The sequence below is a fragment of the Electrophorus electricus genome, chromosome 13 (genome assembly GCF_041902795.1).
Source record: "Electrophorus electricus isolate QZ-2024a chromosome 13, ASM4190279v1, whole genome shotgun sequence".
NCBI classification, from domain to species: domain Eukaryota; kingdom Metazoa; phylum Chordata; class Actinopteri; order Gymnotiformes; family Gymnotidae; genus Electrophorus; species Electrophorus electricus.
This window is the reverse complement of record NC_137509.1, coordinates 5,651,325-5,678,780: the sequence shown is the minus strand read 5'-3', so window position 1 is coordinate 5,678,780 and position 27,456 is coordinate 5,651,325. Positions and strand designations below refer to the sequence as shown.

At 37.7% G+C, this 27,456-nt stretch overlaps 2 protein-coding genes across 4 annotated transcripts; one reads left to right on the top strand and one right to left on the bottom strand.

Annotated features, from left to right (window-relative positions):
* The first annotated feature begins 1,323 nt into the window (after window positions 1–1,323).
* Window positions 1,324–18,098, top strand: LOC113568265 (asialoglycoprotein receptor 2-like). Of its 2 annotated transcripts, XM_035519913.2 has the most exons (10): window positions 1,324–1,503; window positions 2,065–2,118; window positions 8,906–9,067; window positions 9,409–9,456; window positions 9,725–9,787; window positions 9,888–9,971; window positions 10,518–10,580; window positions 11,758–11,915; window positions 15,202–15,317; window positions 15,492–18,096. In XM_035519913.2, the coding sequence occupies exons 1-10, from the start codon at window positions 1,428–1,430 to the stop codon at window positions 15,664–15,666; spliced, it is 999 nt and encodes a 332-aa protein (XP_035375806.1). In that variant the 5' UTR covers window positions 1,324–1,427; the 3' UTR covers window positions 15,667–18,096. The 2 variants fall into 2 exon arrangements, with proteins under 2 accessions (XP_035375806.1, XP_081551323.1); XM_081695197.1 differs by lacking the exon at window positions 2,065–2,118 and having other exon boundaries at window positions 15,492–18,098.
* Window positions 18,099–22,362: 4,264 nt separating this feature from the next.
* Window positions 22,363–25,846, bottom strand: LOC118240125 (NACHT, LRR and PYD domains-containing protein 3-like). Of its 2 annotated transcripts, XM_035519964.2 has the most exons (6): window positions 25,763–25,846; window positions 25,162–25,431; window positions 24,973–25,047; window positions 24,820–24,878; window positions 24,592–24,713; window positions 22,363–22,945 (listed from the first exon to the last, which is right to left on the bottom strand). In XM_035519964.2, the coding sequence occupies exons 1-6, from the start codon at window positions 25,831–25,833 to the stop codon at window positions 22,940–22,942; spliced, it is 603 nt and encodes a 200-aa protein (XP_035375857.1). In that variant the 5' UTR covers window positions 25,834–25,846; the 3' UTR covers window positions 22,363–22,939. The 2 variants fall into 2 exon arrangements, with proteins under 2 accessions (XP_035375857.1, XP_081551138.1); XM_081695012.1 differs by lacking the exon at window positions 24,592–24,713.
* Between the last annotated feature and the right edge of the window lie 1,610 nt (window positions 25,847–27,456).

Here is a 27,456-nt window from a genome sequence, read left to right as displayed (position 1 = left end):
CGTGCATTGTCAAGCTAGATATACTGGGGAAGATGGACACTGTGTCTCAGTGTCATGCCTGAGATTTGATAGAAAATGGATACTCTCGGTTTTCCGCTGACGAACTAAACTATTGCAGTTCTTGTAAAATCATGATCTTTATTCAAAGTATCTTTTGTATTCTTTGCTAAATGGTTGAATGGTGGATTGTCTTCCATATATTGAAATTAGTTCACTTTAATGGAATCCTTCAATAGCTCACACAATGGATCACACAGTGTTCATCTATACTGGAACGTATTTCATGTCAAAAAAGGAATAAGAGCTGTGCACATTTCAAAGGCCTATATATCAGGGCCTTCAAATGAAACAATCACTAACCAGGTTAAATAGAAATTTAGTTGGAAACAAATGAAATGCACTCACTGTCCTGAGGCCATCAAACTCAGGAAATGGCATCAGACTCTGGCTGACACAAATTAAATTAACAAATCAACCAGTGTCTGAAACTAGAACCTTCCAGGTGCACTATGTTTTCACCACTAGGCCATCACTAAAAGACATAAGCACTCTCATTATGCAAAATAACAATACACAGACTTGAGAAAAAGAAAAAACAAAAGGAAAATGATGCTAGATTCAGACCTCACTAGTGTAATAGAGAAACTGAATATATATATATATATATATATATATATATATATATATATATATATATATATATATATATATATAATGGGCTTTGAGGGTTATATTAAACTGGGATGTTATGATGCTGCCACTTCACCTAAGTTTGTTGGCTGAGAGTGGTGGAGAGCTGATGTTCCTGGGAGCTCTCATGTCTGTCTTTTCTTCTGGCTCTATCCTTTTAGCTGTGTTCCCATAGCTAAATCTGCTGGATTCCATCCTTGCACAGTATCGATCCCTAATTTACACACTTTAGTATTTCAACATTCCTGTCTCAGCTGCTTTGGCACCTCCCATCACCCCCTGATGCCTCCTTCTATGGCTCATCCCTGCTTCACCACAGGAATTCACTTCTCCATCCCCCTGGGTAGACATGCTTGTGCCAGATGGGTGTCATGCACAGCGACATTGATTGAACCCAGACTAGGACTTCTAGAAGCCCAGAACATTGCAAAAGATTCTACCATCACTAATGGTGAGTTGTGTGATGCATCTCTTTGCAATGTAGTAATATCCACTGTTACAGTTGTTTTCAGCTCATAAAAGAGGAACTTGGGTGATGTATTACAAAAAAAAGGAAACCAAGGAACAAATTTGTATGTGCATACAAGTGAAATCAAGTCACTTCAGGGGTTTTTGATAAGGGTTGACCAATTCTCCTTCAGAGAGTTTGAGAGAGAGAGACTTCAGCCTATGCTGTTATGCTTTCCGTACAGTACAATTTGTCTGTTTAAACAGTAGCTCATATATACTGGGCCTCAATGGAAACCATTTACTCCAGTGTAGTGTTTAAGAAGAATAACACAAATGAGGCCAGAGATGCTGAGCCTCCAAAGGGTGAGTGCCTTTTTCTTTAAAAAAATGCAGATAAAGTAAAAAATATATATGCAGCATACAAAAATAAAGAATAAAATATGCTTACTTATTCTTTAATGCATTATCAGTTTATATTGGAAAGAACTAACCTATTTAATTATATGGAAGTAATTCATAGGAAAATATTGCTGATATCTACTACTTTTCAAAACTGTTCTGATTAGTTGAATACCAAACAATATAGCTGGTAGTCAGTTGATGTGTGAGGTTCTGCATAAAAAGCTTCCAGGATGTTTTGAATATTTCTTCATGCTTGTTATATAAATATGTATGTGAAATGCATTTCAACCCCACACCCTTGTTCCTTCACAAACCTTGAACAGAATCAAGGAAATCAAAGAGAACTACATTGCAAAAACTTTAAGTTTTGATTCCTACTTACAGTGTTGAGAACTACCTCTGTGCATGTTTTTGTTCTTCTGCTGTATATACTAAATTCAGAAACATCAGGCTTGTCTGTTGTTATGCTGTGATTTAAGAATGAATCTAGGAATCAATGCAAAACTTTTTCATATTTACTAGCCGCTGCTGCTAATGAGGAAGTCGTGTACTCCACCCTGGCATTTTCTAGTCCAGGTGAGTTTGTAATGACTGTTCCCACATATAGCTAGTTAGTTTCAGCCCAGTTGTTTTCTTTTTTTATGGTTAGAATTTAGAGGTCTGTGCTTATCATCAGTTAAAGTTCAGATGTACTTCCATGTGCTTGGATACACTCAGTAACACCTACTTTGTACCTAGTACCTAGACTCACTCACTGGTTTACTAGGCACATCATTTTTAGATGCATTTTATTAGTGTTCAATTACAGACTGTTACCCATCTGTTGTCTCAAATAACTTGTCAGCCATCCTCCCGCTTATTCAATACTGGTCAGTTTCTGTCCACAGGATCACTGCTATTATTTGGGTGGATCATTGTCAAAACAACTGTGGCACTGGTTTAACTGTGGATCACTGACACTGCTGGGTTCAGAGTGGTCTGCCCCAAAAATATCTAGTCAGAACAGTACTTATAGTGAGAAAGTGACCACTGATGAGGTGTTGAAGTAATTAAATATTTACTAAAATATCTACAAAAATGTATCTTACTTCCAACAGGTTTTTATACATTTATCTAGTTTTATTTAGTATAATAAAACTGAGTTCATTAGAAGTCTTAGCTCTCACTCAATCCAAAATATCAGGAATAATAATTTTTTAAAAACACTTTAAATATATAGGAAAACAAAGAGCCAGATATCACTCGGATCTCACCTGGACCAGTAGAGTCCACCTGTTCCTAAAAGAACTGATTGGACATAATTACAAAAGGCATACACCTGTCTAACTAAGTAATGGAGGCTGAAGAGCATTGGTCATTTATACTGGTCATTATAAGAGATTAAGAATTTCTTTGCAGAGATGTGAGACCCTTAAAGAAAGACAACCTTCAGTCCAGGACTATCAATTAGGGCCTTATTGTGGAGTGGCTGGACGAAAACATTACTAAAAGACATTAGAGCCCACTTGGAGCTTACCAAAAAGTACTTGAACAACTCTCAGACCCTGAGAAGGAAGATCCTTTGATCTGAAAGATTGAGCTATTTGGCCACAATTCTCAGTGGTGTATATGGAGGAAACCAGGCACTGAGCATCAACTCTTTAATACCATTCCTACAATCATTGGTGGCGGTATCCTGCTGTGCTGATGTCTTCTGGTTAAAGGGACTGGGAGACTAGTCAGAATAGAGGGGAAAATGGTGGAATGCCCAAGATGTCAAAGTCAGGTGAAAATTTGTGTTTTAACAAAGCAATGACTTACAGAATACTGCCAAGAAAACATGGCTTCAGGAAAACTCTGTGAATGTCCTAGAGTGTCTAGACCTGAACCCAATATAGCATTTCTGAAGTTGTAGCAAACTCCCCATCCAACCTGCCTGAACCTGAATGATTCTGCCCAGAAGAACAAGACAATCCTTCAACAGGTATGCATGCCAAGCTTGTAGGATCATTCCCAAGAAGACTTGAAGCCGAGTTTTAAGTTTTAAGCAATCAGGGGATTGAGAATGGGGAAAGTGATGTCTGTGTGTGTGTGTGTGTGTGTGCGCCATTACAGTTGCTGGATAATTATATATATATGAAATGTATTAGCGCAATGACATGTGCTACCAGACACGATTTACGTTCATATGACCTTCCTCCTTATTTTGTAATTAACTTTTTAGAACTCACTGAGGAACCATTGTTTTCACAATGCTGCAGAAGCAATGAAGGATGCAAGTCATTCCAGAATTGCATTAAGAAACGAATACTTCCTGTTACTGGTCTAACAGAGTATTTTTTAGTTTTGATATCTCTTTTTCACACAGAAATAATCCACCCCCCCAAAAAATTCACTTGTGAACCAAAATAGGCATATTGCCATTCATTCTTGCTCTATTTAAGTTGTTTCCCCCAAATATAGGTTTTTATTCATTTTCTGTTTTGTATGCAAGAGCTAGATTAAAGAGGCCTTCCTCTTTAAATGGAACTGTCATCGTTTACTGGTCTGAAAAGATAATCATTAATATCAGAGGATTTCTGTAGCATTCTCCTGCTAAAGTTTGTCCCGTTCAGTGGTGAAGGGTAATGGTAGTTTAGTGGTTAAGGTATCCAACAGTTCAAGCCCCATCACTGCCAAGTTACCACCGTTGAGCCCCTATGCAAGGCCCTTCACCCTCAATTGCTGAAACTGTATTCTGTCATAATTATAAGTCACTTTGGATGAACATGTCCGCTAAATGCTGTATATGAAAAGATAGTCATTCCCTTGGATCTTAGCTGCTGCTGAAAAAGGTCTGGTGCATAAATTTGAGAAATTTAGTTTTGGACACCTGGGATCTGCCAAGAGGTCTGGTATCCCTTTTCCTGTGAAATAAATACCATTTTATTGTTAAGTTGACATAACTATTAAATGTTCAGTAGCAGATTGCCCAAGATAAGTATTTTAATCTTTGTATACACAACACATGTTGTTATAGCTGTAGTCCTACGAGTGTTCCATGACTTTCAAAAGTGATCTGGCACAGCTGGGCACACAGTGATTCACACAGCTCTCTTGCAATGGGGCTCAAGCCCAGGTCAGATAGGTGATGACACAAACAGTCTACTGGGTGAGCTACCACACTTTAATAATGGTGGGCCCATGTGCAAAACAGTTAAATCTTAGAACAGGTAAAACGAGTGCCAACCCTTACGTCTCTTCCCTGTCGCGCTCCTCCTGGCGTAGCAGCTGGAGAAGGCCTGATTTTAGTTCAGAGTTGACACAGTGATTGATCTCATTGATCTTCTGATTTAGATTTTGTCTTCATTCAGTTCACAGAGTTAAAAACTGGAAGGAAAAAATAAGCAGTTTAATCAGGTATCAGTACAAATCATTTACCATAGTGGATAAGATTTGTAAATAAGGCATTCTTAACTCATTGCTTGAACAGTGTCAAAATGTCTTGCACCTGGCAAGCAATACCCTACCACAAGCAATAATCACAGGTCTAGTGGATGATAAAGCCAGTTCGTTTCACACTTCTCACACTTAATTGGTCTTAGTTCTTATCAGAACAAACTTATTTAATCTGTAATGATCACCAGTTATGTACAGTCCTTAGTAACAATTATTGTTTTTGTAATTGGTAGGACATAGGAGGCAGGATAGACAGAGAGCTCACTCTTTTTTCAAGTAACAAACAACCGATGCCTCGAGGAAGTTGTTTCCCCAGAGCCTTTAAAATGCTCAGTTCTACTTTCACTTGACAGCATTGTCTCTTTCCGCAGCTAGCCTCTGTGTTTAGGGTTGGTCTCTCTCTCTCGATCTCTCTCTTTGACTGTCTCTCTGTCCTTTATCTTTCTCTGTGTATCCATTAGCCTACTGAAAGTCAAAAGTGGAAGAAAAAAAAGCCACCAGTGTCCAATCTCATCTCTTATTTTTACCCCTAACCCTTGCATATGACTGTTGCTTTGTAGCCTGGTTAGAATTTTGCCGTAACATATTTCTTTGTTTTTCTTTGTATATTGTGCATTGTTTCTTAAATAATGACCTGTAAATAAGTTCATCCTGTTTTAGCGACATTTCCAATATGCCGTCCTGAGCTGTGGATATATGCATCCTTTTGGGGTTGTCTGCAGGTAGCGTCCACAACTTGTATCAGTAGGTAACCAAATAAAAAAGAACCAGTCTGATATCAATGCTCTGTAGGCAATCCTGCCAGTCTGCACTGATATTAGAGGAAAGGTAAAGTTCAACAACTTTGCTGCAGGACTTTAATTAAATTATGGGTGCTGAATGCCTTGACATGAGGTGTGACAAAAAAATATGCCAAAATGCAGGATTGTCATGCAGTCAAGCACCTTAGCCACTGAGCTACCACTGCCCTAACAGTCCTTGAAGAAACACTTTTTGATTTTTCATAACCATTCAACATCATCACAGATATTGCTTTGGAAGAAAATAATTTTCTCACCATGTCATACCATGCTAGCAGTAAAAGTTAAAGACAACTTGGCCTTGGCTTGGTCTTGACCTGTTGATCCACACTACATCAGTGACACCTTGCTACAACTTGACCTGGTGTTCCACACCACATCAGCAACACTCTGCTACAACTTGACCTATTGATCCACACCCCATCAGTGACACCCTGTTACAACTTGTATTTTTGTGTTTTCTTGTTATTTTGTTTACAGTTTTACATAGGAGAAACAAAAACACAAATTAGTTTTCCATTTTGTATTTACTATTTATGACAATATTTATTGATTGATTGCTTGCCAATTTCTCATGTAAAGCAAGAATCAAATATCCATTCACCTTTCTGTTTTTAATTTCTGTTCCTGAAATTAAAAAAGAATGACCAAAAAGTTGGTGGAATGAATCTTTTTGAAACAATGAATATTTTCTCAAAGCTGTATCAAAAAGAGTTTGGTACGCAGTTTTCCAATAAACTGCAAATCTAGTGGTGAATAATATGAAGTGCAACTGTTGTACCTAAATGACAGTGGTTTCTGAACTACATCACAAAATGTTAGTTGTTAAAACAGGCATCTGACAACACAAGATAATACTGTTTCAGTGTATGGATACATAAAAAAACTTTCCTGGTCACATCTAGAACAGGTCACATCTGTCTTTTATAGTGTACCTGTTGAACCTGTTCTGTTTGCAAAATGAAGCTTTGGATATCACAAATCACATGTTTATGTCAGATCAAATGAAGCCTTCCTCATCTCTTACTCCTGAGGATTTTATCATCTTCTTTTGAGGAGAAGGTTGCAGCAATCTGCCAGCCCTTTTCCTCTGTTCTCACTCTTCCAAACAGTGTTCATTCCCCTGCATCCAACTCTCTGGCTTCTTTTTCTAATCTTTCCTTAGACAAAATTCATCAACTCCTGACTTCCAGCAATCCAACTACATGTCAGCTGGATCCCGTTCCTTCCACTTCCCTGGTTAATACATTTTCAGCCTATTCTAAACACAGGGCCATGCAAAAAAATAAATTAGAAAAAACAAGTCTCTCCAGTCTCTCCTCTCCAAGTTCTCACTGGAAGTAACATTTGCAAAGTCATGTCTGCTGCATCCCATTCCTTCCACTCTGTTCCAGACAATCTCAAGAGATATGCTTCCTTTCATCTCTGTCATAATCAACAACTCCTTTTCCTCTGGATATGTACCAACTGCATTCAAAACCACCAGGGTGGTAACAATCTTCAAGATAGACACACTCGACAGGTCCAACATAACCAATTAAAGACCAGTATCACTTCTCTCTTTTCTCTCAAAAACCCTTGAACAAGAGGTTTGCAATCAATTATGTCTATTCCTCTCCCACAACTAGTTGCAAGATCCCAAACAGTCTGGCTACAAGCCAGCACATTCAACAGCCCTCATAGCAGTGATGGAGAAACTTTATTCTGTTAAAGCTGCCAAACTGTTATCTGTCTTGATTCTTCTGGACCTTTTGGCAGCCTTTTACACAGTAAATCATAACATTCTCCTATCTGTTCTCTCCAGCCTTGGTGTGATTGGCTCTGCATGGAAATGGTTTCAGTCCTATCTGGAGGGACGGTCCTATTAGGTAGCATGAAAAGGATCCACATCCAATCCATGTAGACTCTCATCCAGTGTCCTCCAGGGCTCAGTATTATACCCTCTTCTCTTTGTATACTCATTCTCTTGGTGATGTAATATCTTCTCATGGATTCTCCTACCACTGCTATGCTGATGACACCCAATTATTTCTTTCTTTGCAGACTCTGACACGCAGGCCTCCAGCTGTATCTCAGCATGCTTGATTGACATTGTGTTATGGATGACAGCCCACCACTTGAAGCTCAACCCCAGTAAAACCGAGCTCTGTACAACCCAGGAACTCCCAGCTCATTTGAAGCTCTTATAAGCCTGAGCATAACTTTAGACAACCAGTTGTCATTTTCAAATCATGTTTCAAATCTGACCTGGATTTGCAGATTTCTCCATTGTAACCTACAAAGGATTCAGGCCTTTCTCTTGCAGGAAGATGCCCAGGTACTTATACATTCTCTTGTAATCTCAAAGCCAGACTACTGTAACTCACTACTTGCTGGTCTTCAGACCTCTACAACCTTTCCAGAATGCAGCAGCATGGCTGGTTTTCAATCTTCCGAAGTTCACACGTCACTCCTTTATTGCACTCCCTTCATTGTCTTCCAGTAGTTGCCTGCATCAAAAATGGACCTGCCAGAACCTCAAGTATGGCTCAGCTTGAAATACAATGCATCAAGTCCCATAGAAGTCAAGCATCGGGACTATTCTGTGTCCTGGCTCCTAGATGGTGGAACAAACTTCTGCTTGCTGTCCAGACTTCTGCTTGCTGTCAATCCCTTGCAGACTGAAGACCCATCTATTTGTGGAATATTTAAATGACCACTGACCCTGCTCCTGTGTTGACTAACAGAAACCTGAAACCCCTATTTATTGTAGGGTATTGTTTATTGCACTGATGTTGACTGATCCTTTATTGACTAACAAACTCTAGTACTTTTGTTTATTGCACTTATTGTTGTCTGAGATAGAGCTTATGTATTTTGTACTTCTAGGCATCATCATTGATCCCTGTATTTAAACAGTATTCTAGTTCATTGGTATATTGGACTCCGATCTACTGGGCTGGCTAGGATGTATTCTAAGTCACTCTGGATAAGAGTGTCTGCTAAATTCCATAAATGTAAATGTAAATGTAAAAAATACTTACACATGGTTACACCTACATATTGTATGTTTTTATGACTGTTAAGATCATTATAAACATTATATGATATAATGATCATTATATGATTATATGATATAATGAAGCAATTCCTCATATTTCTGGCAGCTGGTCCGAGTCCATCTAATCTGCCAGGACCAGTTGACCCAGCTGACCCCTCAGATGGTGCCAGGACAAAGGTCATGACCAAAGCACGGTCTAAGGACAGACTGCTATTTGTTTCTCTCTGTGCTCTCCTGTTTGCTGTGGCCTTAATCACTGGAGTGCTCTGTGAGTCCCAAATCAAATATCTATTGCTAATAAACTATTTATTTTTTCATTTGCTGAATAAATACTGACAGGTAGCTTTGCCATGATGGTGTTTTTTCTGGATGTGTTTGCTTATGCCAACACATTTGGTCAAGTTGCCACTGTTGGGCCCCTGAGCACGGTCCTTAACCCTCAACTTATCAAGTTGTATTCAGTCATAAATGTAAGCCACTTTTGATAAAAGTGTCAGTTAAATGCCCTAAATGTAAATGAATTAATGGTGTTCTCAGGAAACACTCTCTGTGGCTTCTTCCTTCACTTCTTAGTGTGGCTACTCTACATGCATTCTTTCTCCTTCCCAGATATTTCAAGGAAGATTTTACATGAAGAGTTTGCTCGAAGTCTCACAGGTCAGTATCAGTATCAGAAATCAGACCCTGAGAGTGATGTAGTGCAAAGATGAACTACAATCAAAGCCAATTCACATTTCTCTCATTAAAAGTGTAGGATTGTAAGCCCTGGAAGTGTAGTTTGTTTTCACAGAAGCTCTGGAGAGTTTAGACAGAGCTTCAGAGTAACAAATGATCCAACTGGTTATTAGGCATCAGCATGTACAACATGACATCAAATTATTAAAATGACTTTTACTGTCCAATTTTCTTTTGATCTGGGTTTTAGAAAAACTACATCAGTATAATAAATCCTTGTGGAATTGTTCAATGAGTGAAGATACTTTGTCAAGTAAGTGTATTTTCGATTGGTCAAACCTACAGTGGCTTTTTATATGACCTACAGTGACATAATCTCAGATGACTTTCCAATTTCCAATTTTTTTTTGCAGAAGTATGGGTGAACATGACTCACCTGGAGAGAGAGAACAGGGATCTCTTGAACAATAACAACAATCTGACCAGTCAGCTTTCAGGTAAGATGAAGTTTTCATAAAAACACAAGCACAATATTCACTTCTTGGATCATGTCTGTTTATTTTCTGTTTACTTTTGCAATTTATGAACAGAAATTACAACCAGTTCTATGTGTCATAATAATATGGCATCTTGACATGCTGTGTAGTTTTATCCTTATGTCTCTATGACAAAGAACTATTTAAATGGGAAAAACAAAAGAAGCAAAACTTAACACTTAACAGTAGGGAGCAAGAAAGCATTTTTATAGAAAGGATTGCTGCTTACTTTAATAGAATAATGAATAAAATGTCATTTTTTTCTATTAGAAAAAGGGTAAGAATACTTAATTCTTTCTCTTTTCACATTTACTATCCATGAGCGGAGGCCCTATGATACACGCGCACACACAATGTTTTACTAAGTATTGAAGGGTGAAAATAATTTATTGATTGATTCTTTTATTTTATTTATTTCACAATTGTTGTTTGTTTATCCCTGTTATGCTGCCTTCAGTATTTGCTTGTCATGCGTACTAACATACTGGTGTTCTCCTGATTTTCCAGAGATGAACAGGAGTATTGAGCAGTTGCAAGCAGAAAAGGAAAATCTGACCAGTGAACTTCAAAGTGAGATATAGATTTACCTCTATAGTTTCAGTCTCAACTAGAAAACTATATAAATATTATGTCAGCATAAATGATGGCCTTCATGGGCATGATTGCATTAGAAGAAAAAGTATTCTTCATTTGTGACTGGCACACATTGTAACGTTGAGCGGTAAGGAGGCGGACGCGTGTGCGGAGAGGAGCGAGATTATTATGGGCAAATCCAAAATCATTGTAGTAGTCCAGGGTCAAAGACCCAACACGGAGAGCACGGGGATACATGAGTAAACAAAACAAGAGTACACAAAAGCAAATAGGGGAATCAGGCTATAACAAAAGACCTGGGAAAACTTGGGGCTAAGGCTAGGAGAGCAAACAAACAAAATGATTCAAATAGACATACAATCATCAATGAACTAAACACATTCAAAAATTCAATGAACAGCCACAACCAAGGCACACAACAGGGTTTAAATACATGAGCTTCACAAAACTAGAAATGAGGGACAGGTGTAAGCAATCAAACAAGGTGAGGAAACGAAACTGTGGAACGGAGCTTAACACAAGCCAGGGAAAACACGGAACACGGAAGAGGGAAGGGACTGATCGTGACACACATAAAGAGATTGTGACTGAGCCACACATATAAATACTGTGATTGAGCCACACATACAGAGACAGTGAGTGAGTGCTTGCTCCATGTACGGTGGGTTAATACTCCAGTTTCACTGTAGCAGAGCAGATTCCCTCTGAATTTGCTCATCTTAATAACTTATGTAGCATATACAAGAATTTCTACTGTAGTGTAGCTTTCATTTACACATTCAACATTTTGACTTTTATTAATTTGACCCAAGTCACATTATTTTTTACAAGGAATTGCAGTTCTGGGTAGGGTGTTGCACTAAATGTATTTATTTAAAGTTTTTATTTAAGCAATTATTTATTTATTTATTTATTTATAAATGTGTTGTCTGTTTGATTGTAAATGACTGGCCTCAATATCCTCAGCTTTCTGTCTCTTTTAAAGCATTAGATAGAACATTGTTAATATTGCTCATCTTTACATCTCAATGCCTCATGTGGAATAACTGAACATAAAAAAAGAGATTGTTATACATCAGGATATAATTTTGTGTATTGTAACAGACTGTATATTAGAACTCATCTCATTAGCATCTCATCTGTACTACTTCAGCTCTGATGGCAAAAGCAAACCACTGTGCTGAGGGCTGGAAGTTCTACAGTGGGAAGTGTTACTACTTCTCTACTTATAAGAAGACCTGGACTGCCAGTCGTGATGCTTGTGTTGCTGAGGGTGCAGATTTGGTGATTATCACCAGTATAGAGGAGCAGGTATGATGAACTCCAAGTGTAAGTAACGCCATAATGCTCAGTGATTGATGGAAAGTTACCCATGAAAGTTGGAAATTCAGCAATAAAGGGGTTGTCTCTTGAATCAGGACCATGTCTGTGGAACATTGGAAAGCTTGTAAAGCTTGGAACATATAAATTATCCATAATATTACTAGTTAGTAAATGATTAAAGTTGGTGTGTTTGCCTTTCTCAGTGTTTGTGAGTATGAAATTGATATTAGTACATTATGTGTACACCAAATAGAAGGAAATAAATACACCAGGGAGCATCAACCATTAAATCTAGAGGGTAATTCAGGCCATGCCATATCACACAGCCAATAAGTACCAGGTGGCACAGGAAGTCGACAGAATTGAGTCAGTGATATGAAAGTGCACCAATGCGCTCTCTCCTTAACACAATCATCATCATCATCATCATCATCATCATCAACAACCAACTCCCTAAATTTTGCTATCTTAGGAAGGTTGCCAGGAAAAGGGTGTGAGGGTATATTATAAGTGACAGAGGGTCCAGGTTGGGGCTGTGTGGCTGTGAGAGTGGCCTGTTTTTTTCTACCTTTCTACCTTACTGTTCTCCAGTTATGCCGTATTAATCAATGCATTGCGAGCATTAAGTGAATGTTCTATATCATTCAACATTTTATTTATTTATTTATGCTAACCTACATGACTTAAAATAAAGGCTTACTGAGTCTACCTTTTTTTTCTGATAAAAAAACTGCTTTCCTTGAGATTCATTGTACAGCTATTGCATGCTCTTATATGGCATGTGTCTGTCCAAATTCCTTTTCGATCTCCTTTTGCACTAGTCAACCCATGTCCAAGTGTCCCAGCATGGAAAACTGGACTGTAGCCCATAAACACATGAAATGCCAAGTTTGCTGCACTCTGTATCAGTGAGTGATGCAAACTGTGGAAAGCCTGAAGCCCTTAACTTGACCTTTTTGCCGCCGTGTGAGCAAGCCTGTTGCCTTATGCCACACTTGAATCACTGTTAGTGTGTGCTTTCATTTTCACAGTGACTAGTTCACTAGGTATCTTAGCTGCTTCCAGAAGCACCTGCCCTGTACCATGAGAATTTCTAATCAGGGCTCCTGTCAAATGGCTGTCAAGAAGCCTCTGTGACACCACAGGTATTCAAAATCACGAGCAACTCCAAACATGCCTAGAGTCTGTGTACATGTTAACCCTTTCACCCTCAGTGAGTTGGCATGCTTCAGTTAAAAGCATCAATTCAGTTGAATTGAGCAGAGCTAAGGCACCACAGGCAAGTGTGTCAAGGTTGTTCGTTACTGCCCAGTCACACTGGCATTGTACATCAACATGAGTTGTTGACCCCTTGGTGAAAACTGTCAAATTAATATTCTCAAGAGGGGTGTCTTAAAAGAATGATTAAAAGCATGCCATCAATGTACTAGACCATAACAAAGGAATGAAACATGCCCGGCTATGTGCTACAACAGGCTCGATACCATGTAATGCCTCCCCATGAATTGGTAAGTGCTTTGTATTTGGAGGGTGTCATGAATGGCCACCCTCCTGGCGTCCCTGTTTTCGTGGTTTCCCTATTGGGTCTGTTTTCCTTTACTTCCCTGTTCCGCTCCTTGGTTTCGTTTTCTCCGCCCCTCGTCTGTTCCTTTATTCCAGTCCGTGTTTTGGTTCTCCCTGTTCCTATCTTCACCTGAGTCTGTTTAGTGCCTAATTGTCCTGGTTATTCAATCCCTGTATTTGTGTCTCCCAGTTTCTGTTGTGTCTTTCTTATACTTGCTGTACTGTTGTTGCTCTTGTTTTTTCAGTGTGTGTTATTTTACCCTCAATGTTTTCTCTTTGCTTCTGTTTGTTTTGCTCTTTGTGTTTGATCTCACTCGTTATTCAATGCCTCTTGCATTTGCGTTCTGCCTCTTGCCTCGTTCCTACTGGAAATGTAACAGAGGGACGACACCTATAAGAACAACTTGTTCCATGTCCAGCACACCAGTTATCCTTATCCTGCAGACCACTTTGGGTGTTCAGCAAAATCAGACACAATTAACACCGATTACCTCTGAACAATTCAGGGACCTCAAAGTCCATTCTAATGATATTGCCACCTTTTCCCACCAAATGATTTTAGGTCCTAAGAAGTCAACTGCTTGAATGAGAAACACCTTGCCCTAACTTAAGGCAGTCACTGTGTTTCTCAGTGAGTTTTTCCTGTGTTCTTTATGCATTTGAAGCAGATATTTTATGCTTTTTTTGCTCTTCAGTTAGTTCAGCCTTTTACTTGGCTCGTCCAGCAATTTTCTTCTCCTGCTGTAGGAATTTGGACTCCCAGTAAAACTTAATAATGAATAAATATTATTATTATTATTATTACTTACATTTATATAGTGACTCTCACACTCAAGGATGCTTTACAGACAAAATGCATTCTTCAAACATCATGCTTGAGGGCATACCCCAAAGCCTATTTACACTCATCTAGAGTCCATGTTCCATCATTGGGAAAACAGTGTAAAAATCTGGAATTTTCTTTTGCTCACAAATGTGTTTTGTCACAACTTCATCTATTACCCCATTTGAATTGCAACTCAGTCCACTCGGGCTTTTCTATCTCTCCCTTAACTAAAATGCTGGTTTGATAGTTAAGTGCTTTTGAGGAATCCTTTCCTAAATTCTATGGAGTTTGCCCATCAGCCATGATGAGGTAACAGGATAAACAAGCCGCTATAGCAATACTTCTCTCAATTCCTGGTCTGAAGTCAGACTGCTCTAATTCCAACTCTGTCTTTCCTGTCCTTAAAGGAAGTGAATCCAGCTGACCATGACGCCCCCTTACCAGTGTCCTTCCCACATGCTAGTACTCGCTGCGTGACCCTTTGTTTATCTTTTCATTTCTCAAAGTGCTTTGCTTTTCTTTGCCACGCCCCTGCACAGGTGTCCCATGTTTCCCTCTTTGCCTGTGCCCAGTTATCCCTCACTATGTCTCCTATAAAGCTTGTTCCTATTAACCCTTTACTGTCACTTATGTAGACCACTTTGACTGTTTAAAATTGTTTGTTTATCCCACTTTTTGCTTTTTTGACTTGTTTGCGTAACAGTTTATGCCATTGTATGTCCATGCTCCCGTTGTGTGTAACCGTCCTGAGCAATTAATTATCTTAGTTTTGTATAAGCAGGATATCTTTGTTTAAAGCCTTTATTTAAATGGTGACCCCACTGATACACTGCCAAATGACGGAGTGTCTTACAGTATTTAATCACAGAATATCTTTAATTATAGGATTTCTTAAAAAGTCAATGCCTGGGCATTGAGCACTACTGGATCGGACTGACTGATGCTGTAAAGGAGAGAGACTGGCGCTGGTTAGATGGCACAAAACTCAGTGCGACACCGTGGTGGGTCCATTTCACACTCCACTCAGAAACATTCACCATATAGCAACTTTATGATGGCACGCTACATATTTCATATTTAGTTAACATGCCGTTAAATGTAAGTTGCCTTTTTTTTTTTTTTTTTTATAAAATGGCCCTGTTATTTTTTTTTTTAAATGTTCCATTGTTATCCAGGTACTGGACTGGTAATGAGCCTGACAACTGGAAAGGGTATCTTAACATGTATCCTGAAGGAGAAGACTGTGCTGTAATGCAGCTTGGATCTAACACATATCAGTTACAAGATGCCTTCTGTGATGTAGCTAACAAAATATGCAAATATGTCTGTGAGGCAAAAGCAGGAATGTAAATTTAATGAGGGGCAAAAATGGGGAGTGTCAAGAACTGAAAATTCATAACAAATCAAACTCTCCCCTTTTGTTATGGCCCAAAATCTCAAGAGAATGCTTTCAAATCCTTGTAAAATCATTCCAGAACGAACTAAGGATGTTCTGAAAACAAATGGGCATCCTACCTAGTATTAGGTATTCGTAATACACTTCCTAAATAAGTGTATGTATAACCCTGTATTTTTTTATTATTTATTTTTAAACATCAATATAATGCATAAGCCTTCCAATGAACCAGGATGTTTCAGACAGCTCCTTCATTAGCTGTGCAAAGTGCTCCTACAGAACACTGGAGTTACTCTTTGGGATCTCTTTCTGTGCCTATTACTTTATGGAGGGATTAAGGTTTATGTGTGGGGCTCGACCACTGGTTGTTTCATTATTTAGCATGAGTTCTGGTGTTGCACAGTTTATTCAGGCCTCGTCTGAGGATGTGCTATATAGATTTTCTAAAGAGCAGATTTTGGAATGGTGTTAATAATTTACACTATTTGGTTGGTTTACACCATGTGGAAATTATTCATTGTTACTATGTCTATTTAGTTTACAGTTTAATGTTATTTGCATTTAGTGTAGCATCTGCCAAAATAAAAGAATATAAACTGCGTAGACTACTTCAAGCACTTTTTAGATGGTCACTTGATCGCGGAAATGCCGCTGTTTTTTCCGTTTCCTGTAGCGTTCTCGTTTGTGAAGTTTGCCCTAAGACTGGGATTGTAGTTTGTTCAACATAATGTACTGTGTGTATTACAGAGTAGGACATGTTTCTGGGTTGGGATATATAAGGTATCTGATAAATTTGGTTGTTTAGGTGAGTGAAGGTTGCTTTACCAGTTAATGTCTGGAAATGTGTGGTGTGTGTGCGTGGGTTTTTTTTGTTTGGTTTTTTTTTGGGTTTTTTAAAACTGTTGGTATCATGCAAGAATGTAACATCAAAGATTTGAAGGATAATATGATATATGAAACTTTATATATATATATATATATATATATATATATATATATATATATATATATATATATATATATATATATATGTGTGTGTGTGTGTGTGTGTGTGCATATGAGCAGAAACTGCATATAAATTGGATAACATGAATTTTACAATTCCATAAACTTGAGTTCATTATAAGCAGTGTCTGTCAGGGTGATATTAGCATGTAAACAGCAACAACAAATTAATTATATTTTTATTATACTGAGGCCCTCATCTGCTGGGAAAAAGTCCTTACTTATACACTGAGGGGTCTGTGACCATTTGCCATTATCACATTTGATCATCCCCCACTAGGACTTAGCTGTAGGTTTTAGGCTGATGTCACAGCCATAGTAAACACTAGAATCAATTTCCTGCTGAGGGACTAGAAAACCATTTCTGAGTGTAGGACTCTTACAATGTTTTGAACCTGTTGAAGACAATATAGATTTTTTTAATTAATTTATTTCAACTGATTTAAGCAATACCATCTCCAATCTGCTGTTATGTATAGGATTAACATCCAAGACAGAATAGTGAAATCTGAAGCATGAATTCATAAAATGACATTCAATTATTAATTAAGCTTTTTTCATACAAGAGGATCAAATTATTAATTATTTCTACAAATGTAAACAATAATTTCTAATAAAAAAAAAAGAAATACAAACTGCTATTGAATTTGCATTATTTAAGAAAGCTAAACAGACTGCTGCAAAACCCTTACCTCCCACAGCCTGAGAAAACCAAATGCAGAGAACCAGAATAGTGATTTTAATTTTCTTCTCCTCAGCCCACAGCATAACCTTTGAGTTAAAATGAGATACAAACAACTAAAGTACCCAGTACGAATTATTTACCCATTGACTCCTGTTACCAGAAACCACGCATGAAATTTCATCATTGGAAACTTTGTAATTGGAGCATGACCTGCTCTGATGTCATTCTGAACTAATTTTGTCAGTTGTTTTTTAAATATTTTATTTGGAATTTGATATACTTGATTTGTTTTGACAAAGTATTTGAATATTTGCAGTATTGAAATGACACAAAATGAATAAAATTAAACTTCGACACCAAAGGGCAAAAGACGCAAGATGTAAAAATGAAAGCAAAATAAATAGTTAGGGTTAGGTTATGATAAAATGAATGCCACAGTGGCAGGTGAAGACACTGATTTCGATCAAGGAACTGACACAAACACTTGTATCAGATCATGGCTACAGACTGAGTCTTATCTCTCTAGCTTGTTAGTACTAATACAATTGTACTGAACCTCAACAAAAAATTCAATAGCTAGCTAATGATCTGTGCAGTCTTTCTTAGCTAGCTACCTAACTAGCTATTCTTTGCAACTGATACAAGCTAGGTTAGTATAGGTAGCTATCTTCGTTCTCACTGCCAAAAACGCTGGTTATGCAGTGTACTGGTTCAGCCACCATCTCAGCCCCAGTTTTAGGTTGCTTTGGTTAGGTGGGGTGAGGCAGTAAAACATAGTGAAACTTTTTGAAAGCCAGAACTATGTTCATGGGTTTGTGGAGGGATGTGATGAAAATAAAACAACTGAAATGCAAAAGAATAACAAAAGATAGATATGCGTTTCTCTAATCTAAGATTAGTTGAAATGGGTTTTAGAACATAGGAAGTGGAACATTTTCATCACACTAATTTCACTTGAGCACTGATTCCTCCATGTTTCTGAATAAAAGAAGGTAATATAAAACAGACAGGCTCCCTAGAGAGGCTGTGTGTTGTGTTGGATGGAATGAAGGAAACCAGGAAAAGCAAAATTGTGGTGCATCAGCTGGTGGCACTGTTTTACTGGCCAGCTTGTTTCTCTCTGGGCTTGCGACAGGCGACGGTTTCTTCAAAAAAATATAACAGTAATCTATTCAAACAGCTCCGCTTCTTAATGCCACTGATAAAAGTTACAGGCAGTATTATCCCCAAAAGTCTGGATACAAAACGGTTGGCAAGTATCTTAACTTCACCTTATAAATGTAATAGCTTTTAATTCACAACAATTCATTATTGGCATGGCAATCATTGATTAACCTAATAAACATATCTGTACTGAAAACATAAATGCTATGTCTTATAAATACATAATATATACACCCGACATAAGCCCAATTGAGCTTTTATGGCATGTAGTGTAGAAGTCCATTTGCATCAAACATCCTGCAATTACAAATACCACAGACCTGTGGGTGGCTATCCAGACAGCATGGCTCAGATATCTTCCATCCAGTTGTGGAATTTATGCCATGTTGAGTTACTGCACAGTGCCAGGCTAGAGATGGTCCTACACAACGGTAGTTCCTATCCCATGACTTTTGTTACTTCAGTGTAATTCTACATTAAATTTTACATTGACTGTAGTTTTTAGTTTAGGGTGTAAGTGAATTAATCCTGCAGATCCTTCTCATTTCATTTTTATATATATATATATATATATATATATATATATATATATATATATATATATATATATATATATATATATATATATTTATTTATTTATTTATTTTATTATTATTATTATTATTTTTTTTTTTTTTTACCATCCTCTTTATTAGGTACAGCTGTTCAACTGCATGTTAACATTTACATTTACAGCATTTAGCAGATACTATTATCCAGAGCAACTTACAAAAGTGCTTTGTCCTAGCCAATACAGTACAGTAGCCAGTACAGTTTACATCCTACTGTACCTACATCCCAATACATCCTAGCCAGTACAGAAGGTTAGATAATCTAGAATATTGTAGAAATACAGGGATCACTGCTGATACCTAGAAGTGCAAAATACTTAAGCTCTACAATAAACAAGCAGTCAAAGGAGCAATAAACAATACCTTGCAATAAGTAGTAATTCAGTTAGTTAACACAGGAGCAGGGTCAGTGGTCATTTAAATATTCCACAAATAGAGCAAGTGGAAGTTCATTCTACCATCTAGGAGCCAGGACAGAGAACAGTCTCGATGCTTGTCTTCCATGAGACTTGAAGCATGGTATTTCAAGCCAAACCGTACTTGTGGTTTGAAATGCTCGGGTTAGGGATTGGGTTTTCTCCATTCATGTATGGAGGGGCTGGTCCACTTTTGGCTTTGTAGGCCGGCATCAAGGTTTTAAATCTGATGCAGGCAGCTACTGGAAGCCAATGAAGGGAGCACAGCAGTGGAGTGACGTGAACTTTGGAAGATTGAAGACAAGTCATGCTGCTGCATTATGGACAGGTTGTAGATGTCTGATGGCTCTTAGAGGAAGATCAGAAAGTAGAGAGTTGCAGTAGTGCAGCTATGAGATGACAAGAGACTGCACAAGTGTATTACGAAGGAGAAATCTGCAAGACCGGGTCAGATTTGAATCATAAATTGAGAACGACAACTGGTTGTCCAAAGTTATGTCCAGTGACACCAAGGAGTTCTCGAAGGAAACTGAGGTCATGGTAAGGGCTGGGAGTTCCTGGGATGTACAGAAGCTTGGTTTTACTGTTTTACTCAGTTAACACAAATATCTAATCAGCCAATCATATGGCAGCAACTCATACATTTAGGCATGTAGACATATCAAGGAAACCTGCTGAATTTCAAACCGTACATGCATGTATCAAATTAAAGTTATTGATTAGATCTATCTAATGGCAAAAAGATAAAAATATTAACCACTTGTTAAGCTATGTTAATAAACCCAGACAGGCCCAAGTATAGCAGAAATTTATTAAAATTTAAACTACTGTACAGCAAAGCAGTGACTTTTATCCGGCTTCTGTCGTGCTGTGATAGTTTACTTCCCATGTCCTGTCTTACAATGATTGTTTAGTGAGTCATCTTTTTTTTTTTTGTAATGATCAGATTCAAATTTTGAACCCCAGTAAATAGTTTGATGCCTCATCATGTACACTGGAGTCAAAGCCATAACTTCAGGCAAATCTGTATTTACCTAGAGAACAATTTTGGAGATTTCATTGCTCTTGAAAATAAACAAAAAACAAGGACAGCAAGAAAATATAAACAGACAAGGGAAAAGAACATATGTCAGGATATGTACTTGCAGAATCCTCGATAAAACTCCAGCGTGAAAGTCTTTCAAAGCAATCATTTAGATGGAGAGCAAATTTTACAATGCTGTACAAGAAAAATATATTTCCTCTTCATTTTTAACATGATTTTGTAATCGTTATTTGCAAATGTTTTCATTTAGCTAGCTAAGTAGCATGGCTTAACTTATGTCAGCTAACTAGCTGGCCAGTAATGGATCCAACAGGTCATTCTTCTCTAGCATCTTCTCTAGCATCAAACATTTAGCGTTACATTTAAGCTAAATAACGTTGCATAGCTAGCTAGCTAGCTAACCAAAATTTTAATAGCTGGATAGGCTGTGCAATCTTTTTTTTTTTTTTTTTAAACATTTATTTTTTATTATTATTTTTATTTTTTATTTTTTAGCTAGTTAGCTAGCTAAGATTTACCAATTACTTGCTACTGATAGAAGCTGGGATAGCTAACCTAGTTAGCTTAGTTTTCCAAAATAGTGGTTGTAATAAAATACAAACATTTGTACAGAGCTGTCTACATATGACCAAGCAATCCATTGGTGTCCTTGTCACTTTAATTTCAAATTCTGCTTTGCATTATGACCAAGCATCAATTCTTTTTGTAGGACTGACTTTTCTCAGAGTAAAAATCAGGTAGCTTCTGTTACCTAGCTACATAGAAATGCTGGGAAACCCAATTCCTGGCCACATGTTCATTTCGATCAATTTGAGTTGAAATTTTGAATTAGGATGGATTGCTGTCAAGTACAACTGCCCAAAATGAGCCCATGTTTAAGATCCATTTCAAATTATTTGTACATCTGTACCATAACACAAGTTATCTTAAGTTGTACATATAACACAATGGTAATTCAGGATTTAAATTGAAGTACACAATTGAGCCAAGACATTCATTCACATCCAGGATTTTTCCATCATTTAGGTTGGGGAACATCTAATGTAGAAAAAATGTGCCTTTTATTTTGGGGGTTTATAATATGTATGTGGATGCTAGGTATTAAATGCCAGTCATTCTCTACATTTCCTGATTCACCAGGGTCTTAAAAGACAAGGTACAAAAGCAGACACACAAATGTAGTCAGGAGCTACAAACTATTTCCACTAGGTGTCCTCTTCCCCAGAGTCCTTGCTAGAAACTCTCAGCTTCCTGCTCATCATGACCTGCAGCTAAAGTAAGCCTCTTCCTTTCCATGATTTCCAAAAGTGTTACAGATCAGGTTATCCATGAAGAAATATATATATGACTTCATAAACTGCACCAAACGGGCTCAGAAACATGCACTCTACAATGTTATAGCTATAATGGCTAGAGTGCAGTAGGGGTCTGTTGTTTTTTCACATTGCCCACCCTCACTCAGTAGGTGACCATTCAAAGAAAGTGACCTGTCTACATCATCTGAGTGAATACCATTTGTTTGAAAATGTGTAAGTCACTTCTGAGACTACAGCAAATCACCTGTGAACACCATCATGATCAGTGCTCATGCCATAGGTGCTCATGACTGGCACTGGCGCATCACCTTTGTAACATTGCCTGTCTTCATTGCAGTTTTGAGTACTGCAACGCTCCAATTATTGATCTGACAATGTAACTGTACATAAACAGACATGCTTGTGGAGTAGTATTATAAGTTTTAATACACATGTTTAGGGATATGTAGTAAGAGCACAAAACAGGGATTTTATATGTCATAAATGCACTATATAAATAACAAATATGATGATGACAAGTCTGTACTTGAGTGAGTGTGTATAATTTGTTTCATGAGCCAGTTGTTGAGAGGGACCACTAACAAGTTATACAGTAATACTTGTAGACTGTTATACTATACCAGTTTGCTCTGTTCTCCCAGCTTGGAGCCCTGGGTTCAACCCTACCTTGGGGTGGGGCCCCCTTACAAAACTAGGTTATGTATATTAAAGGAATTGTGGTTAAAACAAGCCTGCATTGTCAAATGTACTGATGTAGTTAACATTCCTTGGTGTCTTACCTTCTGTTTCACAGTATGGGAGGTGAAGTAGGTACATTTCTCCTACAAGAGTTTGTATGTCATAAAGTGGTCCATCTGGTTTATAGATGTGTTTGGAAAAATAATGCATGTCCCAGTTGACCACTCTGTACTCAACACATCCTCTTCCCTTCATGCCAAATATCAGCTCAGTTGCTCTGCATTGGAACTCACCACCCATTTCACACTCAAATCTGTAATTTCAAGAAAAAAGATTTAAGAACTAATAGTGCCCCAAAATAGGGCACTACTATGTTGAATGCATGATACCAAATTCTGATGTGAGGCAAACCGCTACTTTAACAGGCAAAGGTAAGAGCCAGAGGTTTTCACATTAGTTACATACATAAATGTCCCAGGCAAAATATATTTCAAAATGTTGAAGACCACCTTAGGCGAGACCAAGAGCTCGACCAATCAAGTCCAAGTCCAATAGCGGTGTGAAACATGACATGAGACTGAGTCAAGACCGAGAAAATGCAAGTTCAGTTCAAGAATGTGAATCGGTGTGGGGGATTGGGGGGGGGGGGGGGGGTGCGTGCATGGAGGGTGTTTCATAGATGGTGCAAAGATCTATTTAGGAAACATCTTCAGTGTTCTAAATGTACATTTTGCCCATATTAAGGCATCGGAACTGAAGTATTATATTACATTACCTATAGACTATGTGGTCATCATGAACATATATCTCAGGGTCAAACTTGGCTACTGTAGTTATTCTCTGTGTACAATAATAGAAAATAATATATTTTGCTCTGAAAAGACAACAGCAATGATAATACTTCTAAGTAGGACTGGGTGATGAAACAATAAAGATCATTATTTTGAAATAACTTTTCCTCAAATTAAGTGACATGGCTAGTAAGTACCAGTAAGCATTTAAAAATGTCTAATTTAAGGGGCTGATTAAAGTAATTGACACCTGTTACCAACTCCCTGGCCATAAACATTTCTCTCAGGAAAACACTGGCAGAACCGAGAGACCGTACTGCACAAATGGGAATTTCTTGTGCCTTTTTTTGCCATGGAGCATAAGTTGACCATAACTGATTGACTGTCAATTTTGTTTGCATCTGAAAGCAGCTTGAATTTGTATTGAGGATATATACAAAATGTTTATTTTTGTCTATATTGTCTATATATTTGTAGGTTTGTTACCCAACAGTTTAAAACTGTGAACCTAAGTTTTAAGATTTTATTTTGTATTAATACCTACTTTATTTAATTGGAACTGACTAAAGAATTTATTGTGTTCTCCTGTAAAACTTGAAAGTTTTAAGATTTCAGAATTTGAGAATTAAAAATTTTGTTTTATTTATTTGGAGTTAACCATAAAACGTGTGTTCTCCTGGAAATCTTTTGAATGGTCAGAACTGAGACTTAAAAATTTGTATTACCTATTGTATTTATTTGGAATCGACCATAAAATTAGTTATCCATTTTGTATGTGTTCTCCTGTAACACTAAAAGCTTTTGACTGGTCAGAATTAAGACTTGTTTATTATATATACCTATTTATGTGAAATACAGTTGTAAAATGTTCTAGAGTACATTTTCCATGTTCAAACTCTGACAGAAAATAAATAATATTTAACTCAAAATTAACTATACACCTTTACATCTCACTTAGGAGTAAAAAGGAACCTTTAATCTTGACAGAAATAGTGATTTGATTTATATCGTGATATATATTGATATCAACTGATATGAAAATAATTTTTTTATCATCCAGCCCTACTTCTAAGGGAATATGCTTAAACAATATGAATAACTTTGTACTATTCAAAAATGTATTTCAAAATGTTAAATGGTGAAGATTTAGCATTTTCATATACTATACCTTAGTGAAGAGCTCAGATAGTGCTTTCATCACAAATACAGACTCAGAATCATTTGTAAATGGACACTTTGAAAAATCTTCTTTCTCTGACTGCACATATGTGGGTGAGTTATGTTGTGTTTCTATGAAGAGAGCAAACCAAAAGTTTGAAAAACCTCAAACAAAAGTTTGGTATGCCCTTTCATTCATTTGTTAAGTTGATGGTATTGGTACTACTGAGCTTCATACCTTGATAGTGCAGGTTCTTAATGAAAAGCCTCATGTCTGTATTCAAGTTATTGAAAATGCTGTGGGGAAAGCATAGAGCATCAATCAGTGACCATTGTATTTAAACTATCATAGCAACCACCATTCAGCACCAGTGAAGAACAGTGTACTCACCGTATAGTCTGTGTCTTAGTTAGAATTTTCTGTAGGCTCAGTGCTCCATAATCAGTAATGTTATTGTTGCTTAGACTGTTTTTAAAAAAAAGAAATGACAGGGATTAAGGTGTGGTCTAAATATACATCCATAATAGTCCACTAATAGTTTTGCTTGCAAATATTTTGCCCTGTATCTGCTAAACTTACTCAAGGAGCTGCACTTTGTGAAGATGTGGGAGCAACAAGTCGAGACAGTCATCAGTGAGTTGGCAGTGGCTGAGGTTGAGATGAGTAAGATCCTCAGAATTCTCCAGGACCAACCCCAGTGATTTACAGGAAAGATAGTCCAGAGGGGTGTGACTGAGGTCTACTTCTTTTCCAAGGGCTATGGAGAGAGCTTTGGCTCTGTTCCAAGAATCTCTTTCCCCAACACACTGAATCAGCAAAATGAGCTGAAGAAGCTGAGGCTTGCCAAGTCTGAGAGAGGAACAGAGAACACATTTCTGAGTCAAATAATTGCGCAAGACAGATTTCTGACAAACACTTCTCCCGTCAGTTAACTTAGTACATACGTTTCCAATTAATACTTTCATATTTTCAATTTCCACATTTCAAGCACCATTATGACAATTCCAGTAAGAGGTAAAATAAGAATGTGGGTCAGTTTAGTACTCTTTAACTGCACCTTCTATTGTCCTTGCTACATAGTATGTGGTTCTATTGTCATTGCACCATGGTACTCCAGGACACCAGCATGGTCGGTGTTAGTCCAGTTACTCCAGTTTTACTTACACAAAGATTATCTCACCTGAGACGCATGTGACTTAGAGCAGGAAACAGTTGTTCCAGTGCACAGTCATCAGCCTGACAATCAAACATAATCAAGTCTGCAGATGAGATCGACTTGCAGTCTGTAACACTGAGAACCATTGGTTCCCTGTTGCTTTCTTCAAGCTGACTGACTGTGGAGGGGTAGGGGTCCCGTGAAACAAAACAGGCATGAAGAAGGTCCACCAGCAAATGCCTGTCGACTCTATACCAGAAAAGTATGCAAATGTAATCTTTATTGCAATGAACATTGAATACATAAATTAATGTCAATCCAAGGGACATCCTTTAACAAGAGGTGTTTAAATTAAATCACTAATCACTACTATAAGTCATTAACCTGGGTAAGAGTTGGAGGATGCCTAATACAAACAATTTTAAAATGTTTGTAAATAAGTGAGAGTTAAATTACATACGCAAGGCTATTCCAGACATGATGAAGTTTTCCCACAACAAAAATGACTAATTTCTAAAGTTAGAAATTAGAAACATAGATGTGCTTGTTTACACAAGATAGAGCATTCAAAGGTAATGGTGGTACTTCATAGTAGGAATTTCAATGTGTATGCAATAAAATAAATTGAAATAAAGCATATTTTGACTCAAATACAGATGAAAATACAACCTGAGGTTAGACACTCTGTGCATAAGTATAAGGATACTTTCAGTTTCTTCCTTTGGAATAGCTGTTTCTGAGAGGTTAAGCCTGACATCATCACTGTAATGGAGGGCAAAGCGCAGAGCTGTACAGTCATGACTGTCCAATTCTTGCTTATTTAGATTAATCCAGTTGTCTGATGTTATCACTAAACTTGTCACCAGGTGGCCAGCACGACTTGCAAATATCTCCTTTAGAGCATTCCTCACAAACTGGGAGTCGGTTCTGCAAACATAAGATTAGTACTGATTTTAATCTGTTGCATATTTTTTACGCAACAAGAAAGTTTTTTCTCTATTATCTAAACAGTATTTTTTGGCTCCTCCAAAAAAAAAAAAAAAAAATCAAAGCAGGGGTTGCATCCATACCAGATGTAGAATGTAGATTATGCAAAGATTGCCCCTGAGACAATCCAGAACCTAGTAGCTGGATGCTGGCAGGAGAAGTATACACTGAGTGTCACGGGACGCTCCCCCCAACAAGTCACGTGGTACGGCCTGCCGCGTGCGGGGGGGTTCATCCATGTTTGTAGCCACACCCCCGTGAAGGCATGCACCTGTATGGGGTTACGTGTTAATGTGTGTCTGTCTATTTAAACCCCCATCAGTGCGTTGGTCATTGTTTGTTTGCTGATGTATGTAAAATGCGTATGTAGTCATTGTTAAATGTTACTGTAGCCTGTGTTTAGTTAAATGTATAAGTCATGTCTGTCGTTAATGTTGTGTGTGAGTGCCACCGTTCTTCATGTTTTATGTTAATAAATGTTTCACATCATCGAGGGAGTCTGTGCGTCCTGCTCCACGCCCATCGGCACTCGGGCCAGCGACAACGTTACACTGAGAAATATAATAAAGTGGCACATTTAAGAGGGCATGTGAGCAATTCCAAGTTGGGGGAACCTGTAATGAAAAAATTACATTGCTTTTTTTGTGCTACAAGAACGTGGCTCAGACAGTTCCTTATCCTCCAGACTGTGCACATTGCTAGAACATCACAACAACTATATCTAGTATAAT

What these genes read in the sequence shown, in the direction of transcription:
- LOC113568265 (XM_035519913.2), top strand. Translation starts at nt 1,428, where the DNA reads ATGGAAACCATTTACTCCAGTGTAGTGTTTAAGAAGAATAACACAAAT. An exon ending in AGATGCTGAGCCTCCAAAGG is followed by an intron (nt 1,504 to 2,064) that starts GTGAGTGCCTTT and finishes CATATTTACTAG; the next exon opens with CCGCTGCTGCTAATGAGGAA. An exon ending in CCTGGCATTTTCTAGTCCAG is followed by an intron (nt 2,119 to 8,905) that starts GTGAGTTTGTAA and finishes TATTTCTGGCAG; the next exon opens with CTGGTCCGAGTCCATCTAAT.
- LOC118240125 (XM_035519964.2), bottom strand. Translation starts at nt 25,833, where the DNA reads ATGTTTGATTGTCAGGCTGATGACTGTGCACTGGAACAACTGTTTCCT. An exon ending in ACTAAGACACAGACTATACG is followed by an intron (nt 24,879 to 24,972) that starts GTGAGTACACTG and finishes CTTTCCCCACAG; the next exon opens with CATTTTCAATAACTTGAATA. An exon ending in TAAGAACCTGCACTATCAAG is followed by an intron (nt 24,714 to 24,819) that starts GTATGAAGCTCA and finishes CTCTCTTCATAG; the next exon opens with AAACACAACATAACTCACCC.